This window comes from Oryzias latipes (genome assembly GCF_053564925.1).
Source record: "Oryzias latipes strain Hd-rR chromosome 1 unlocalized genomic scaffold, Olatipes_Hd-rR_3.1 chr1_Y".
Classification (NCBI taxonomy): domain Eukaryota; kingdom Metazoa; phylum Chordata; class Actinopteri; order Beloniformes; family Adrianichthyidae; genus Oryzias; species Oryzias latipes.
In genome coordinates this window covers 9,841,970-9,860,223 of record NW_027616335.1, presented here as the reverse complement: position 1 = coordinate 9,860,223, position 18,254 = coordinate 9,841,970, and the positions used below count along the sequence as shown (strand labels likewise).

General features: G+C 42.3%; 1 protein-coding gene across 2 annotated transcripts in view; it reads left to right on the top strand.

Annotated features, from left to right (window-relative positions):
• Positions 1-18,254, top strand: part of fam184b (family with sequence similarity 184 member B) — a 27,499-nt gene extending 9,245 nt beyond the window's left edge. For both annotated transcript variants that reach the window (XM_023956681.2, XM_023956678.2), the window contains exons 4-18: positions 705-840; positions 4,765-4,916; positions 5,007-5,552; positions 7,330-7,437; positions 7,518-7,816; positions 8,529-8,679; positions 9,565-9,684; positions 9,959-10,085; positions 10,304-10,434; positions 10,785-10,900; positions 12,240-12,596; positions 12,681-12,795; positions 14,716-14,823; positions 16,773-17,155; positions 17,695-18,254. In XM_023956681.2, the coding sequence (XP_023812449.2) occupies positions 705-840; positions 4,765-4,916; positions 5,007-5,552; positions 7,330-7,437; positions 7,518-7,816; positions 8,529-8,679; positions 9,565-9,684; positions 9,959-10,085; positions 10,304-10,434; positions 10,785-10,900; positions 12,240-12,596; positions 12,681-12,795; positions 14,716-14,823; positions 16,773-17,155; positions 17,695-17,767 (2,922 nt within the window). In that variant the 3' untranslated portion in view covers positions 17,768-18,254. The remainder of the gene's footprint in view (positions 1-704; positions 841-4,764; positions 4,917-5,006; positions 5,553-7,329; positions 7,438-7,517; positions 7,817-8,528; positions 8,680-9,564; positions 9,685-9,958; positions 10,086-10,303; positions 10,435-10,784; positions 10,901-12,239; positions 12,597-12,680; positions 12,796-14,715; positions 14,824-16,772; positions 17,156-17,694) is intronic.

The window sequence follows — 18,254 nt, the reverse complement described above, 5'->3', positions numbered from 1 at the left end:
AGTTGAATTTTGATCAATTAGCAACTCGAATTTGGTAGTGACGTATGGGGATCGTCCCTTTTAAATTGACAGGAGTGCCAACCGTTTGAAAATTTATCACGAAGGAGAAATTATTAACTGTGGTTTGTGCCCCACCTGAATTATATGACACCAACTCCTTCATTCATCGGAATAGACCTGTGAAAGAAAAATGAATGTTCAACACATGCTCGGTGTGAATATAGATTCAGGGAAGCTGCAGCTTTCTGCTCTTGGTTCAGCAGCTACTGATTTTGTGTTAATAGGAAAGTTGGGAGTGAGGTAACAAGGCCTGGAGGTTATGCTGGTCTAACCACAGACAGCCTTCCCTGAGTATGATTTCTTCTGCCAACTATCTGCTAATGAGTAGCAGTAGCAAGATAGTCACTGCCACCATCATTACCACCTCAAGCATTAGAGAAGCCCTGGGAGAGCCGCCACAGAGCTGACATAAGCCCTCAAAGCACACCATTAAAGGCGGAATTCTGTGCTAGAAAGCTTCTGACTCATCACATTTTATGCCTCGTTTTATTTCTCCTCCATATCATCTGTTTGTCTGACTTGATTTCTTTGTCTGCCCACTTCTTATCCATATCAAACTTCTCGCTGGTTCCTCTTTTTCTCATCTATCTTCTCTTCCTCTGTATTCCCCCCTGAACACTCCTGGCGTTGATGCACACCACCAGGACCTTGAGGAGGAGCTGGAGCTGCATCGGAAGCGCGTGTCGGAGGCGGAAGGCGTGGCCAAACGGGCGGAGGAGGAGCTTGCAGTCGCCAAGGAGAGGCTGCTGCTGCAGGAAGACGAGCTGCAAAGCCGAGCAGGTTGAGTCTGACTCTTTACATTATCCTCATGCTCCTCTGTTGTAGTCAAGTGAGAAGAAAAAGCAAAGTCAGCAAAGATCGTTGCATTTCCATTGTTCCTCATCAGGCTTTCGCCTCATGCTTCTTTGCTACAAAGAGATGCAGCAACAAGCTGCTATTGCTCCTCCTCCCCCGATAGCTTTTTGTCAAGGTGTCGGGATACCAAATGAGCAAAGATTACTGGATTCAAAGCACTTTTTTTGGTCTGACTGGTATAATTTCCAATAATCTTTTCTCCCCTTAAACAAGAACCGTCAGGCCACATCATGACACATTTTTTAACACCCTCCTACTTGAGCAAACCTCAACGCATATTTTACAACAGATAATTTAATCCCCGTAGATAAAAAATGTCTATTATTTCCTTTTTTTTAATAATAAAATGTTTTGCCATCAAATATTATAGACAAAGAAATATCTTTTTTTTTTTTTTTTTTTTTTTTCTTTAACTTGTCCTGTCCAACAGCTAGGCAGACAGATGAGAGCTGAGGGCCTCTTGGGTTGGACATATTTTACTTTAACAAGAGGGGTTATTCATCTTCAGACAAACCAAAGGTATGTCTGAATAAACCCCTTTTGTAATTGAGGCCAAACTTTATTCATTTCAAACATGTCTGAAAATCTTTGGTGTTGGACCGGACGGAAAAGGAAAGAGGGGAAGAAGAGAGAGGGACGTTAGAGAGAGGGGGGGTAGGGGGTGATAATAGGAGGGGAAGGGGGATAAGACCATGAAGCAGCATAAAGCAGCAAGTTTACTGGTTGTTAATCATTATGGTAAGGTTCAAATGTAAAAAAAAACAAAAAAAAAGGGCGGAGCCTGTCCACACACACACTCAAATGTTATAAACACACCTGTTAGTTGCAATAATGTCCACCTGTCGACATGTACACAAAACAGATAGTGTTCACACGCATACTTATGCCTTAAAACCAACTAGTGTGAAATATTTCAGTCATTCAGTCTGTTGAGCTAACACCTGTGCTCAGGTGAGTGTTTATGTTCTTCTAAAATGGATGGTGGAACGTGAAAAGAAGGAGGGAGAGTGCCCAGCCATCCCCACCCCAAGACCCCCACCGCACCAGCAGCGGCAGCCGGAATCCCCCCAACGCCAAACGGGAACCGGCAGGGAACAACCGCCGCCCGGGCGACCAAGCCCGCCACCCAGGCCAGGGCCAGCAGGGCCGCCGCAAGGCCCCCAGAGCCAGAGAGCAGGGAGGCACGGAGGGAAAGAGGGCGCCGCCCCAGCCCAACCAGAAGAGCAGCCCCCCCGCCGCGCCGGGAGAACCCAACGCAGGGCCCCACCGGAGAAGGACGCCCACAGCCCCAGACGAGCACCCCACCACCACCCAGGAGTTCCGGGCATCCCCCCGCCCCAACCCCAGGTACGAGCCAGGACCCCCCAAGGGAGACCCACTCCGCACTCCAGGCAGCCATCCGCCCGGCCCACGGTTGGTCCAGGGAGGAGCGAGGCAGGGGCCCGCCGCCCCCGCCCAGAAGGGGGGAACCCCGGGGAAAAAAGAGGGCCCACAAGGGGTGTTGTAAATATGGCCCGACCAGGCTCGGCCACAGTTGGAAATTTGGCGGGGCCCAGCACTCAGGAGCAAGGACCAGAACCCACCCCCCAGGGACACGAACACCCCCGGCTCAGATGTAATGTGAACCCCCCCACCGCGCGGAGAGAGCACCGCCGGGCCCAGGAAGCCGGCACCCCGGGGACACAGCCGCCGTTGCAAAGGGGCCCGTACCCCCCACCAGGGAAGAGGCAGGGGACAGATGGTCCTAGGTCCCACCTTCCTTGCAAAATGTGTGTGCGTGTATGTGTGTTTGAGAGAGTGTGTGTGTGCATGTGTGTGTGTTTATGTTGGGATGTATATATTGAGGGGGGAGGGGTGTGTGTACTAAGGGGGGTGCGGTTAAAATTGGCGGGTAGGGCACTAAGGGGACGTCTCCTGATTACTCACAGTGATGTCCCCTCACCCTCCCCACCAAGGGGCCCTAAATGTCTAAGGTGCGGTTAAAATTGGCGGGTAGGGTGCTAGGAGGACATCCGCTGCTTGCTGGCAGTGATGTCCAAGCACCCCCCCTACCAAGGGCCCTACATGTCTAAGGTGCAAATAAAACCGAAAGAGGGGGGGCCCACTCCATACGGCAACCACAGGAGGGGGGTCACTGCCTAGTAAACCCCCCCCCCAAGGCTCATCGCAGGCTAAGCCCCCCACCCCCTCACCCTATTATGAGGTTATATGAGGAAGGGGGTAAGTTGGGGACAGATGATAGACTGTCCCCCGGTGGACAAAGAAATATCTAATTACCGTACCTTCATAGATATCAATTTTTTGGCTAAAAATATTGAAATTTATCTTTGCTTTAGTGTATCTAAAATAAAGTTTCTAAATTTTTATTTTTATGTAAAACTATATTTTTGCGGCACCTCCATGACTTTTTTCGTAGTTTATTGAGGATTTCATTGACATACACAGCTATACCTCTGGAGTGTCCAAGGAGGAGTTGATTTAACCCCTCCTGAGGTAGCAAAGGTCTCTTAAGACTCTCAGGCCTTCTATGCTGTTTATCAGCTGGATGGGAAGAAAACTTTACTTAAATAAAATAGGAATCAAGACATACATTACATCACAGTTACATCTGTAGTATGGTTTTAGCACTGGATCTTAGTACTCGTCTTAGCAAAAACACACCCCAATTTACCACACAATGACAGAGATAAGCCTTTAGTTAGATGCTCGATATTTAGATCAGGAATCTACAACCTGAGGCCCTGGAGCCACATGCGACTCCTTCATCCCTCCATCGTGGCTCTTTAGCTATGGAAAAAAAATCAAACAATTTCAATAAATAAAGGCTTTGTGACTGATTTTTATTTTAGTTAAATAAATTTTGGCATTTATATTTAGAATTTTAACATGTCACATGACTGAGAAAATAATGATAAGGGTGGTTTATTCATAGAATGAGCTTATGTGGATTTATTTAAAAAGTTGGTTGTTGTCATGTTTAGATTTGACAGTACAAGGAGGAAAAATGATGAAGAAGCATCAAAGTCATACTGATAGAAAGATGCCTTGTTTTGATTTGGCTTTCTTGCGTTCTTATTTGCAAGTAAATCTGCTGCAGCAGAAGGATCTTGTTTGACTTAGGGTGTATTTTGTTTTGAAAAAAACTTTTATGCGCTGCTGGCGAAAGTATTCAAAGAAAATTATGATAATTGACTTATTGAAAATGTTGAATAGGTTCATTTTATAGATACCGGTAATTGGCTTAATGGTCACAAAACCATAAATAAAGTGTATTTTTCTAAACAGGGACTTTGCGACTCTTTATGGATTTTGATTAGTACTGGACCAAATGGCTTTTTTAGCATTAAAGTTTCCAGCCCCGTGATTTAGATGGTCAAAAAGCCTCCAAGAAAGACTTCAGGGCATATTGTCATAAACCTGTGGATAATAAGTAACGCCATTTTCTTATTTCTTTTTTTTACTTTTAAAGGTTTTCCCTCATTATCTGTAATAATCACTCTGTCGCAAAGATTTAGTCCCCAAATCATGATTGTGAATCTGATTTTCTTTTTTGTCATCTCAGTTGAGCCAGAGTTTTGTAAATGTTGTGTGAGTTATTGCATGCCTGTGGTGAAGGGTTGAGTCTCCCGTTTGCTGAGTTCTGTTTATCAGCAACTTCCTGCATTAGATTTCCTTTCAGGTCTTGCATTAAGATCAATAGATTGTTAAAGTTCTTGCAAGTGAGTTGCTCTCATAATCCTCTCTGTTGTTCTTACTTCTGTTGAATGGAACTAATTAGGGAGCTTGTGCAGTAGCTGCGAATTAAGTGGCATTGGTTTTAATTCGATGTGTGTCCCCTGTGTCCGGCAGAGGAGCTGCTGAATCGCAGAGGCTGTGAAGTGTGTGTGTGCGCTGAAGTGGAGGAGCTGAGGAGCCAGGTGAGCCGTCTGCAGAGCAGGAACAGGGAGCTGGAGCTGCAGAGCAGCGGCAGGAACAATGATCACGCCCGGCAGATACGTCAGGTACCACCCTAACACTGGACAAATGACGCTTGGAGAATATCTAACATGAAGCAAGTATCTATTGTGTGTGTGTGTGTGTGTGTGTTACAGCACGCTGAGGCCCTGTCCAGTTTGCGCTCGGAGATGGTGCGAGCCCAGAGTGAAGAGCTGCGCCGCATCCAAAAACATGCGGACGACGAGAGGGACAAACTGCAGAGGGAGATCGAAAAGGAAAGGGAAAACATGCAGAGGGAGAGGGAACAAGAAAAAGATCATATGGAGAAGGAGAGGAGAAAGCTGCGCAAAGAAAGAGATGAAGAAAAGGAGGCCAAACTCAAAGACGTTGAAGAGATCAGAGATAAGCTGAGGAGGGAAAAAGATGAAGAGGTGGACCGGCTGCGCAAGGAGCTGGAGGTCGAGAGGGTTCGCGTCCGCTCCCAACTGGACAAGAACATCGAACAGGTGGAGGCGGAGAGAGCAAACGTGCAGCAGAAGCTGGAGGAGGAGAAGAAGAGGCTGGTGGAGAAAGCAGAGGAGGATAGGAGGCGACTGAAGGAGCAGGTGCGGAAGGCGATAGAGGAGGTGATGAGGAGACATGCAGCTGAACTAAATGACGTTCAAGAAGCTCTGAGCTCAGAGAGAAAGACCAACCAAGAGGTCAGAAACTCTTTTTTACATTTTTTTTTTTACAGTGAGAGTTGCGTTCAAAAAATTAGTCCACCATAGGTAAAATCTAGAATCTGTAAAACTCCTCACTGCACACTTTATACACTTTTCTCAGACAGACATGAACGTTTTCACACTTTTATCTCTTTTTAAACTCTCAAAGTTCAAATCTTTGTAGAAAATAAGTCTAGTTTTATGGAATAAAAGCAAAGATCTGATTGCGATGGAAATTTGGAAAGCTGAACTCCTTCTGTATCGGTCACATGGCACAGAAGAGGTTGATTGACAACAGTCAGTCAGAACAGTGCGCTGTTAAAAAAAAAGCGATGGACCATAAAGTGCCACCAAAAACGACTTAGAAAGGCATTAAAAAGCTGAAATGAGATTGAGGGAGCACAAAAAAAATCAGTTTTCTAGGGCTGACTTTCTAACTTTAGTGTGCAAATTTAATCGATTTAAAGCGTACTGTGAGGGCAAGTGTCTCACTGCTTTAAAAACAATGAAGCTATAAAAATCCAGCCTAAAATCTTTCAGAGATGCTGGACTAACGGCTACATGACTTATTACAGATTAAGTTGCTTTGTAGTAGTCCAGATAAAATCATATCAATTATTGGTTTATTTGATGACAAAAACAAAATTTTAATGATCAGTTTATATGCTTTTCAAGCTTAAACTAGAACAGGTTGCCCAAGCTTTTTTAGGGGATTCAAGTCTATAAACGTTCCCTTTTACTGCACTGTCACACTAGAACAGTCCTGGATTGGGCAGGAAATACCGAAAAGTTCTCATTCGATTTACTTTGTAAAACCAGTGTGCTTGGAAAGGTCATGCAGTTATGACAGCTGCTTATTTTGGGGGTAGTGCTCCACATGAATATGCTTTTCCTTTGTCATGTTCTGTCTTCCGCCTCCTCCGTTCTTTGGTTTTCTAAATTGTGACTTAGTGTTCACACTGTTTCCAAACTGCACCAAGAATTCACTTGGAACTGAGACCATCATCTTCTGTCATACTGGGGTTTGTTTGTTCAAAGAAGACTATTAGAGGAAACAAACTCTTAAACGTGAACTGAAATGGATTTTTTTAAAATAGCCTACTGTAAAATGTCAACATTAAAAGGTGGATATTTTTGGGTTTCAGTTTCAGCCGAACTTTAGATGTAGTTATTTTGGGCGCAGAAGCAACTTGGAGTCTTAGTGTTTCCTGTCATTAGCTGCTTCTGATCTGCATATGTGTGATACAGCTCATTTGAGCCCGTGATTCATAAACCTGTCAAAAATGACTGAGTGTGTCAATTCAAAAAAACAGGGCCAATGCATCAAACTGACAGGAACTGAGATGGGGGGGCTTGTAGTGATCCTCTAATTGAGCTTCTCCAACACCCTCTGTGCCTCAAGGAGTTTAACTGCCCACCCCCAGATGAAAAACGATTGCTCTAAACGTTTTCAGTGTTTAAAATTGGTACCTTCCGTATAACTAATGTTATATATATATTTTTTTTTCTTCAAAGGAAATGATTTCTTTCTTATCTAATTTAGTATCTTGGGAACCCGGGGAGGGAGGGGGGGGGCTTTGACCACAGATCAACCAAAAAAATGATAAATGGATTATAGTTGCTCACAGAGTGATTATTTAAAGTCTTGCCCTTCTCAGCATGCTTTTGCCGTGTGTTGTTTTGATTAGATTAGGTAATAATAGCACAGAATTGCTAAAATGAAGACTAAATACGGTTGCTACACTGTCTTTGATACGGATGAATGCTCTTTAAGGTGTGTTTGCGTTTGGAGGAGGAGAGGAGGGCTGCTGACGAGCTACGCAGCAGGTTAGAGAAGGAAAAGGAGGAGTTAAGGAAATCGCTGAAGGATGCAACCACTGAGGTGTGTATATCTTTGATTAATAAATATCTCTTAAATCCCATAAGCTGTGAAGGCTTAGTGAACTGTCTCCGTGCTCTCAGATCCAGAGGTTAGAAGGAACCATCCAACAATCAAATCACAAAGAAAAAGCTACGCCTGAAGCTTCACACTCATGCGGACCCCGCTGTTCTCGTTTGGAGGAGGAGCTTAGCCAAGCTCTGGGTCGGCTGGCTCAGGTTCAGGAGGAGACCGAGAGGCAGCGAGACAGGCAGCAGAGGGAGATGGCTTTTCTGAAGGCTGACAAGCATCGGCTGGAGGAGAAGATCCTGGAGCAGAGCTGGAAAAATGCAGAGAAGAGTCTTCTAGAGCAGAGTCAGCGGCAGATGGAGGACCGGATAAGGTAGCAGCCTTTAGAACAGGGGTCCCGAACTTTTTGCAAAGAGGGACAGATTTGGTGAGGTGAAAATGTGTGATGGACAACCGACTGGCCTTCATTCTCTGAACCATTTTAATATCATTAGATGCTATTGAACAAATAAATGATTTTTTTAAATAGAATACTTTTCATTTCTTCACAGAGTACAGAAATCTTCTAAATACATTTTTACCAATCTTACAAAATCTTCAAACTCAGATGGTGACCAACAGAACCACACCAAAATAAAAAAGCTCTCTGACAGTTTTTTTTTTTATATCAAGTGACCCCAAACTGTGTGACAAAGTTGATGGTGACTCCAAACAACATTTGAGTTCTCTAGAGCCTTGACAAAGTATAGATGCACATTTACTTTTAAATTATAGTCAACAATAAAAAAAATGTATGTTTTAAAACAAATAATCAAATCAGGATTTTGCTGCGTCCTCAGAACTCCTAGTACCTGGACAATGAAATACAACTTACAATTTGGTGCTCATGTTCTTTGAAGTAGTAGTATTAATTGGGCTACAACAATGCTTGTTAGGGAAAAGGGACTTCTTAAACAGAAGATGAAGTGCAGAACAAAACTATGCCCGAGATTGTGCAAAGATGAGAGAGAGGAACAGTAGAAAATGATAAATATTCATTTTTAAGCTAATAGTGACTCCGTTTTCGCTCTGATTTGCGTCCCCAGGGTGGAGTGTGAAGATCGCCTCAGAGCGGAGTTCCGGATAGAAATGAATGCAGCCGTTGCAGAGAGTGAACAGAGGTGGCAGGACCGAGAGCAGGAGTTGCAGAGCCAAATATCTGAGCTGCAGGCTCAGCTGACCCAGATGCAGGAGCAGGTGAGCCCAAGATATTTGCTCCATTTAATTTCTACATGTTTTTTTCACATTTTTTCTTCTCACGTTGTGGTAACGTTTATTCTTTCAAGTTTAAAACAAACAGAAGCAGATACAAGTTTTTTAAGAGCAATTAAACCAGCAGAAAGCGCTAAAGATACACCCAGAGGAAAAAAGTGTTTTTGGTGTTTTTAACATGGTTTTGTGGCATTTTTCTGCTGATGTATGACATATATAAAGAAAATTAACCTTAAGTTTCCATTTGTAAGTATTTTTTTCCAGATCTTTGTGAAAAAGGAGCAAACAAAATATGCCACTTTAAAAAGAGAGTAGAAAGTCTGCTGGATGGGCCACAACCTCCCTGCTCTGATCCATTCTGATGCATCCACTTGCAGACAAATAAAGCCATGAACGTCTTTGTTGTTCTCATCTGAGCTGACATCCAGCTCAAAACTGTGCGGCCGGATAGCTCCGATATTGCTTGCCATTTTTGTTGCACCAGTAATGGTATTTGGGGATGTGAGGGGCTGTAAGCTAGTGGGAGAGCGTGTAAACAGATGGCTGATGGAAAGTGAGGGCGGGGTTGCTCTGCTCCAATGATCCCGCCCACAAGTCAGAGGCAAATTTCAAATGAACTACTGCTGCTCTGCAGAAACTCTCCTAAGAAATGTCAGGTTTATTGGTTTTAGCTAAAAACAGCATAATCATAATTAAATCGCTTTCAATGATTTGGACTTTAATGATCATTAAGTGGACGTCAAAATTGTTCATTTTTTTATATGAAGTCAGCAAACATCAGCATCCAAATTCTTGCTACAAACTCATCTGCTGAGGATGGCAGCACGGTGACCTTTAAAAACCTCTGCTTGCAATTTGTCACCAACGCAGGAGGAGAAAAAGAAGGCGGGGCAGGGAGACGATAGTCACGGCAAGACTGAGATTGACAGGCTGAAAAGGGAGGTTCAAGAGACCAAAGAGATAAACAGAAAACTGAAGGAGCTGCTGCAGGTACGTACGCACACACACACATACATACTTTCATGTGCTGCTTGAAAAATCCTATGTCCTCTCCTTCTTAGAGTTTCTCTATGATGAATAATTTAGCAGCTTTGATCAAAATGTTTCCGTGAAAAGCCGTGTAATTTCTCTCAGTAAGTGTGAGCGAGTGCAAGCTGAAGCGCCCTATTTATGCGGGACGTGTTTTGTGGGCTTAAAGAATTGCACTTTGATTACAAATAAAAGCAAATGAATACTGAAAAGAAAATGTGTTAATATGGAACAGGAGCCCCAAACGTCAGCTGAGGAGAGGCACAGTCATGCCATGGCGCTGCAGGCAATGGAGAGACAGGCAAAAGAAGATCTGCTGTCTGAAAGAAACAGACTTCAGACGCTGCACCACCTGGAGCTCGGTAACACACTCATTTATCAACACAAAAGAGCTCACAGAGAAACACAAACAGGAACAAAATGAGCAAGAAGTTAAGGCAGAGTGATGTGCATGGAGAAGTTTTCAAATCCAACACTGAACTTCCCATTGCCATGGCTACAATTCACCATGGCAACAGCAAAGGGGTACTGAGGGCAACACTGGTCTTGTTTCCGTGTGGTTTTGTGCGTGCGTTGTCAGATAAGCAGCGAGCTGAGCTGACCCAGCAGCACACGGAGTGGAGCAGACAGATGACCCAGAGACACATGCAGCAAATAGAAGACCTACAGGCCCAACTGCAAGCACACACGCAGATGATGGCTCTGCAGCAGGTGACTCACACACCCAACCACAATGCACTGCAAAAAGAGACACCCTTGATATATGTTTCTTAAAGTTGAACAATTTTCTTTAAATATGCGGGGGGGGGGGGGATCTGCAAAAGATTAAGAAAGAAATTCTAGTCACTACCACATGTTTTTTAAACTGTTGAAAAGCTTTATTGATAGGATTGTTTTTCTTGCAAAACAGAAACAAGTTTTTTTTGTACTTTCCTAAGAGTCTGTTTTGGCAGTGGCTGTGCACACAAACCTTTCTAATGGTCTGTAAGTTGGTTGATCATAAAAATAAGACATAAACCATCTTTTTATTTGTTCTTTACTCTCTGGTTTATGGTGTGAAGGACCTGAAGCAACAGAACCAGTACCAGGTGTTTGAGCGTCAGCTGGATGAGAGTCGCTGCGCCATGCAAGAGCTCCAGAAAGAAAACGCTGCATTAAAGAAGCAATTAAAGGAAAGGTAGGAAGAGCTCAGATGTACTATTGATGTAGCACATCAATGTATACATCAATGAATTTTTTCTTGTTGCACAATGAAACACAAAAAATCTTATCAGAATACGTCACTTCATTTGGAAAAATAGGAATAGACTCATTTTTAAAACCATCCTGTTTTTCCATTTCCATTGCCTTTAGTCTTGGCTTGTCACTCAAAATAAAATCCACCAGATTTACGTTCAGCAGCAGGAAAAAAAGTATACTTGACTAATTTAAAAAAGTTAAAAATATGTAACTAAAGAAAGTTTATATTGGGGGTCTGCAACCTGAGGCGCTTAAAAAAGTAATGTATTTTTAGGCAAATTAATTGAAAGGTAACAGTCAGATTAGTCAAACTTTAGTCAACTCATTCACAAACAATATTTATTACTCCACGAGGGTCCTGACTACAGTAGCTGTGATGCTCCAACAATCCATCCAGAGGTGCAGCTCTGTAATTTACCAAAGTCATATTAAAACATGTTGATCGATATTTGAGCGCCGATTACCACAGAAAATCAGTGCGAGGTCAATAAGCACAACCAGATTCCTCATAATGTCTGCTGGATTTTAAAGCAGATTTTTTAAATTTTTGATAGATTTTAAGTGGGCTAAAAAATACATTAAGGGTCTTTTTGTTTTTTATAGAACTGCATTACACTACCTACTACTATATTTGCTACACTGAGACTATCCTATGAGATACAATGTGGTTTTTATTATGCAAGGAAGTCATGTGAACCTCTGTCAAAAGTTATGAACTGTTTCATACTTAGAAAATAAGGCTATTCTTTATTTATGTTTTTCATAATATTTATTAAAATATAAATGCAAAGCACTGTTTTGGTTTTTTTAAAGGGTGATCTTAGCCTTTGTGGCAAGTTGTCAGCGAGAAATTGACCTGAATGGCTCTTTCAGTGTTGAATGTAGGTTGCAGGCTCCTGTATTAGGGAAAAAAATAATTAGAAATAATTGTAATCTGGGTGTAAGGAACTACGCTGCTGGACGTCAGCTCCAACCATTACATGTATATTTCATTTTATTATAAAAAACTTTGTGACAAATTAGCAGAAACAGGCTAAATGATTGGATTTCTTCTTAAAAAAAGGTAGAAGAATAGAAATGTGAAAGGCTTTTGTATGATTTCTTACCTCTGCTGAGAAACAGCGCTGGGTTGTTTCAGAAAATGTAATCCCTCTTTTCTTAAAACTAGTAGAAAACAGCAGGTAAAAAAAAAAGCTCAGATCCATTTAAGAATCAGTTTTAAAAAATTATGGCAACGGGAAGTTTGTAACTGCCAACTGTGTGCTGCTCCATCAAAGGTCAGTTCAGAGGAATTCTGAAATTGTGGAGAAAGAAGAGGACAGTGCAGAGATGAGGAAGAAGAGGGACGCTCAGCTAGAAGAAGAGGCGCAACGTCTGAAGGAGGAGGTGGAGAAACTGAGGGTGGAAATGGAGAAACTTGAGGAGTCCCAGAAGCAGTGGGAGGAGAAAAGGGAGGATGACGTGAAGGAGGAGGAGGTGGACGAGGAGAAGAAGAAGGAGCGGGAGGAGGAGAAGAGGAGAGAAGAAGTGGAGGAGATCAGAAGGGAGCACAAGAGGGAGATTCAGAGCTTGGTGTCGGAGTACAGTAGCGCCCAAAACCACCTGCAGGCTCGAATAGTGGCTCTGGAGAATGAGTGAGTGGAGGACAAACGTTCAGCAAACCGCCACCACTCCTTCACCGTCTGCGCAAGAATAAACTTTTTTTTTTTAATCTGCAGACTGCGTGAGCGGGAGGAGCGGTGCAGGAGGCGGGAGCCTCGGTGGGACGACGTGCAGTTGGGAAGACTCCAGGAGAGGCTGACAGAGAGAGACCAGCTCATCAAACGATTAGTGGTGAGGATGCAGACCTACGCAAAATAACAAAAGGTTTCAAAACCTATCAAGACCTCTATCATATTGCTCGTCTAAATGGTGCAGTAGTTAGCACTCTTGCCTCACGGGAAAGAGGCCCTGTTTCAAATGCTGGTGAGCTCCTATTAGTGTGATCAATTCTCAAAGGGTTAGCGCTCTGGTGAATTAAAAGGGACACCACCCATACATCACCACTAAATTTGAGTCCCTAGTTGGTCAAAGTTCAACCTGGTTTGACTTTCAGCGCTCGTCCAGTGGCCATGCATTTTGTACCTAGACTTAGACACTTGCAGAGCGTTGCTTGAATGTGAGAGTTTGGGACGCGGAAGCCTGAAACACACATTTTTGCACATCTACATAGACCTTAAATTGGAAGTGGTCACTGAATTCACCTTGTCGAGGGAACGCGCCCATCCCTGCTCTAGATTGTCACTCGGTGGGGTTGTGTGTGCAGAAAATGGATGGATGGTATAAAGATGAAAGGGAAAGCAATAATTCTATTAAAGTCTAAAAGATGAGAAACCAGCTGCAGCCAATTTCCAGATGGACCATTTTCAGCCTTCAAAATAAAACAACAGCATGAGACAAGTGGGGCTGAAAGAACAAGTGTTTTCTGCTCTGTTTTTGACTCAACAACACGCAGGGGTCGGAAATTTGGGAAGCCTTATAAAGAGCCTAGGTCTTTTCGGTACAACACAGGTCAGTATCTGCAACAGCTGTTTATTATGTAAGCCTGCACATCATCTCATGCCTTCTTATACAACTGTGTGTCTCTGTAAAAGAAACAACAGAACATTCGTGGAAATAAAATACTCATGGATAAAACGATGCAAAAAAAAATACAAAAGTAGCATAACAAATTACCTCATGTCTGCTTGAAAAAGTGGCTTTATGTCCAATATTTCTACTTAACTGGGGCAAACCTTGTGAGCAAGATCCCGTGAGATTTATCATTTTTGTCTGAACATATTTTGACTAATACATTTTCAAATACCAGTCAAATTGACTGATTTGTTTTTTATTCATTCATTCAACTTCTTCTGTTTTATCTCTTTCGGGGTCACGGCGGTGACACTCACACTCACACCTATGGACAATTTGGAGTGACCAATTAATCTATGAAGCATGTTTTTGGACGGCGGGAGGAAGCTGGAGTCCCCGGAGAAAACCCACGAATGCACGGGGAGAACATGCAAACTCCACACAGAAAGGTCCCCCATTGATGTTTGGTTTCCGGTCCCCCAGGCACGACTTCTTGCTGTGAGGCAAGAGTGCTAACCACAGCGCCACCGTGCAGCCTGTTCTTCACTCATTTTAAAACTTATAAACAATAAAAAAAAGTGTCTTTTTAAGCAAGAGAACTGCTTCTTCAAAATTGCTTCTGCTTTCCCTGTAGTTGTGTGGTTTAGAAATTAAAATCATAAATGGTTCTCACGGCAAGTGGCAGTTTTCCTCTAAAGCTCACTACTACGTGAACAGCACTCTAACCTTATGTCCTGCTTGTTTAAGTCTTTGAATATCCTTCTGACTAATACCGTGCACCTGCCATGTCACGTTGAATTCCTTTCAGGAAAAAGGCGTTATCTTTTTTTGCATTAGAGTTCTCACCTGATTACGACAAAAGGCTGACTAGAAATAAAAAATACAGGAAATCTTTGGTGAAGACTTAAACTGACAGTGGTGATGCACCTAAAGTAACCAAGGCTTTTATAGTAATTCTTGGAATGTCGTTCTACTCCTGGGGGAAAAATGTTTATTAATCATTTTTCTTACGGAGCATTTTGACATGTGTGATGTTTATGTGACATGAAGGACACAAGTCTACCCTCCACATGCAAGAACAACAGCAGCAGCTGTAAACAAGGCCAGTAAAATCCCTGCCTCGTCTTTTCTTCCCTGCAGGAGGAGAGGCATCAGCTGCAACTTCACCCTCCTGTTGCCGGGGACAACAACACCCTCAGGCTGAGGGACACCAAGTCCCGCCCTGGGAGCGTCACTCCAACTATGAGAGTGAGTTTGTCCGCTTTGGCTCATGAGCATAATTTATTCATCCAAATATGTTTCTTTCCAGCCTGATTGAGTCTGGATCTCTGTAGAGGCTGCAAAGCCTCTGCAGATCCAGCCTAGCCACATTTTATAGTAGTTTCTCATAAACCGCATAAATAAATATGCATATTTTCTAATCTGTAGTTGTTTAAGTCTCTATAAGTCTCTGTATATCCTGGGGCATGTGTTTCTCTCTCTGCTAGCGAGGTAAACATTTTAGGATGACCTGATCAGGATTTGTTGACCTGATGAAACATCTTATTTTTCATAATGAAACAAAAATTGCAACATCTAAGCCAAAAAAAAAATGTTGGTCTGTTGCTACAGATCCTTTAAAATGGTACGTATAATGGAGCCAGATTTTCTGGGAAAAATCTTTTTAACTACTTCTATGACATTAAGTTTAATGTTTCGACATCTTTGAGATGTTCAAAGCTTCCTCTGTGTATGTCCAAGGAGGACCCTTGTCCTGCACATCCTGGGCTCTGCGGTGGCCCACCTAAAGGTTCAGAGAGCAAGAGACTTGATGGTTTCAGACAGATGTCATCATTGAAGATGTCTAAGCCACCAGACGGGAAGAAGTTATGAAAGGAAGAATCCATTCTGTTGGCAAATTTAGAATGTCAGCTGTCCCAATTTCTTTGCTTATTGTACATAATGTTGCTGAAATGTCCCATTTTCAGCCTTGCTGGAAAATCAATGTTTTTATTTGCCTAACTGTTCTATGGGCTGAATTTCCAGTGTTTAGATTCTACTGTTGACTCTCTTCTTTTATATTTTCCTCAGGGAAGTTGGTCATAAGGAGTAACTGTGCAAGCACTCAGTTGCACAGGCTTAAGTAATTTGTTGTAATATAAAATAAATCAATTAAAGTGCGCCCCTTGGTATATCTTCATTTTATTTTATTATTACTTGTGTAGGTTTGGGATTAGGTTAGGGGACAAAAATGTGCTCATAACGTTTAACTTTGTCCACCTTAACAATATTAAAAATAAGCGATGTCTGTGTTTGTGATATAAGTTAATGAGCAACTTTTCTTCCGTAGCACTCTTTATAGATTGAAAATCACTAAAGTGCTTCATGGAGCATAAAATCAACAAGCTTAATGGCAAACAATGTCAGAAATGGCAAATTTAAGAGCTATAAAAACATAAAAGAATCAAAGGTAACCTTGGTGGAGGTTTACCTTGATGGATTAATTCGTCTGTTTTGTTTAAAAATTAAATATATGGTTGCCTACCTAATCACATTTGTAAATATATCAAGATTCCAGTCAATGTCCTTGTAAACATTTACATGTGACGTAAAACGTGGGCAGGCCACTAGCTCCCTGCTTTGCTCCATTCTGATGCATCCACTTGCAGACAAATAGATCCACGTACGTCTTTGTTTTCCTCGTCTGAGCTGGAATCTGGATCAAAACTGTACGGCTACATAGCTCCAATTTTGCTCGCCATTTTTGTTGCACTGGTAATGTGAGGTTGGGGTTTGTGCGGGGCTGTAAGCAAGTGGAAGAAAGTGTAAACAGTCGGATGTCGGGAAGTGTAAGTAGGCTTATACCACGCCAACGGTCACGCCCACAACTCAAGGGAAAAATTTCTATTAAACTACTGTCACTCTGCAGAAACTATGTCCTAAAAAAAGACACTGATTTTAAAATTTTGGCTAAAAACGGCATATTCATAATTGAAAGGCCATTGGTAACGCGTTTTAAAATAGCACCTGTGTTGCTTTATTTGCAGAAGACTCATAAAAGGGGAAAAATCCGTAGTCATATTTTGATTGAAAGTAAAGAAATTACCTTAAGTGAGTTTTTATTCCCATCATTAATAGAAAGGCTGCAGCTGAATCACTGACTTTGTGTGCTTTGCTGTATATTAAATGGTTTTCGTGTGCATTTGATCTTCTTCCAGAGAAAGGGCGTGGAGTCGCCCCCCCGAGTCACCAGCATCCCTAGCACTGCTGCCCTCGACAGGAACATCTTCCCTTCCCAATCCTCCACGTCCTCCATCCCTCAGCACTCCTCCTCCACCCTCCCCCACCAGTCATCCTCTCACCCTCACGTCTCTCCCCAATATTCCACCTCCTCTCTTCCACACAAGCACACTTCCATCTCCTTAGGGCAGCATTCCTCCCCGTCCCTCCCACGTTCCACCAGATCCCGGGCCTCCTGCATCCCTCCAACGCCGGCGCCAACGGCTCCCCTCCCCGTCTGCCCCTCACCCACCACAGGCATCCGATACGTGTCCCCTTCCTGCCAGGAGCCACATGCACACTTCCAAGCCCAATCAGTCAGGTATGAATTTCAAGGCTGAAAGTGAAGTTAAATAGTTTATTGGTCACAAAACATTTTTTGACATACAAAAAAGGTAATTTTCTAAACAGTGACTCTTTCTGGGTTTTGGTCAGTAAGAAACAGCGTCACATGCCCGCATTGGTAGGTCAAGCCATCAAATCATTAGGAGAAAAAAAAACATAAAGCAATGTCTTCTTTAAATAATTATTTAAAACAAGTACTTTTGCTCTTTTTCCAATTTTTGTCACTTCAACACTATTTTTTTAATCATTACTTTGTTTTTAATGGATATTCTGGTCACAGCATTAAAACTATTAATTCAAAGCATTTTTTTTCTTTTCATAATAACTGTTTTGCACTTTTTATGATAAATGAGCCATTTATCATAAAAATCAGAAGGGAAATTTCCACCATTTCTAAATATAAAAATACATTTGACAGGACAGTTGGATGTTAGACAGTAGGTGAGGAAGATGCATTCCTCTAGTTTAATGTCCTAAATGCCTGATATAGTTTTTTTTTTTTTTTGCATTCTGCAGGGGCTCATACCTGGAGCAAAGGGGCACAGAAGGGCTGAAGCAGGAGTGGTTCACCAAATACTTCTCCTTCTAAGCACAAATGCACACAGACACTCCAGCTGCAACTGCATTTCCTATACAGTTCATTGCTTCCTATACAAATACAGACTAAAGGACACACACAAATAAGACATACCCAGATTGACGGATTTATTGGCTCATCACCAGCAAGGCCATCTCTAACATTGCCTCTAAGATCAACCAAAAAGTGCTTCTCTACACATGCCTGACCTCTTCTCAGAACGTATGTTGATTGGATCGTCCGACATGTTTCCATGGAATTTTTTTCACTTTTTTTTTTTAAAGGCAGTCTTCCTTTTTTTTAAATGCAACCGTTGCATCAGATATTCCAGATAAGTGTACTTTTTTTAAAAATAAAAAAATACATTTCTCTTCAATTAAGGAAACGTTGAAGTTGTTAAAACCACATAACTCTACGGCATATCAAAATGAAGCTCGTCTTAATGCAAAAATGTATAATCTTACTTAAGAAATTGAATAAACATATTTTGTTTTTGTAA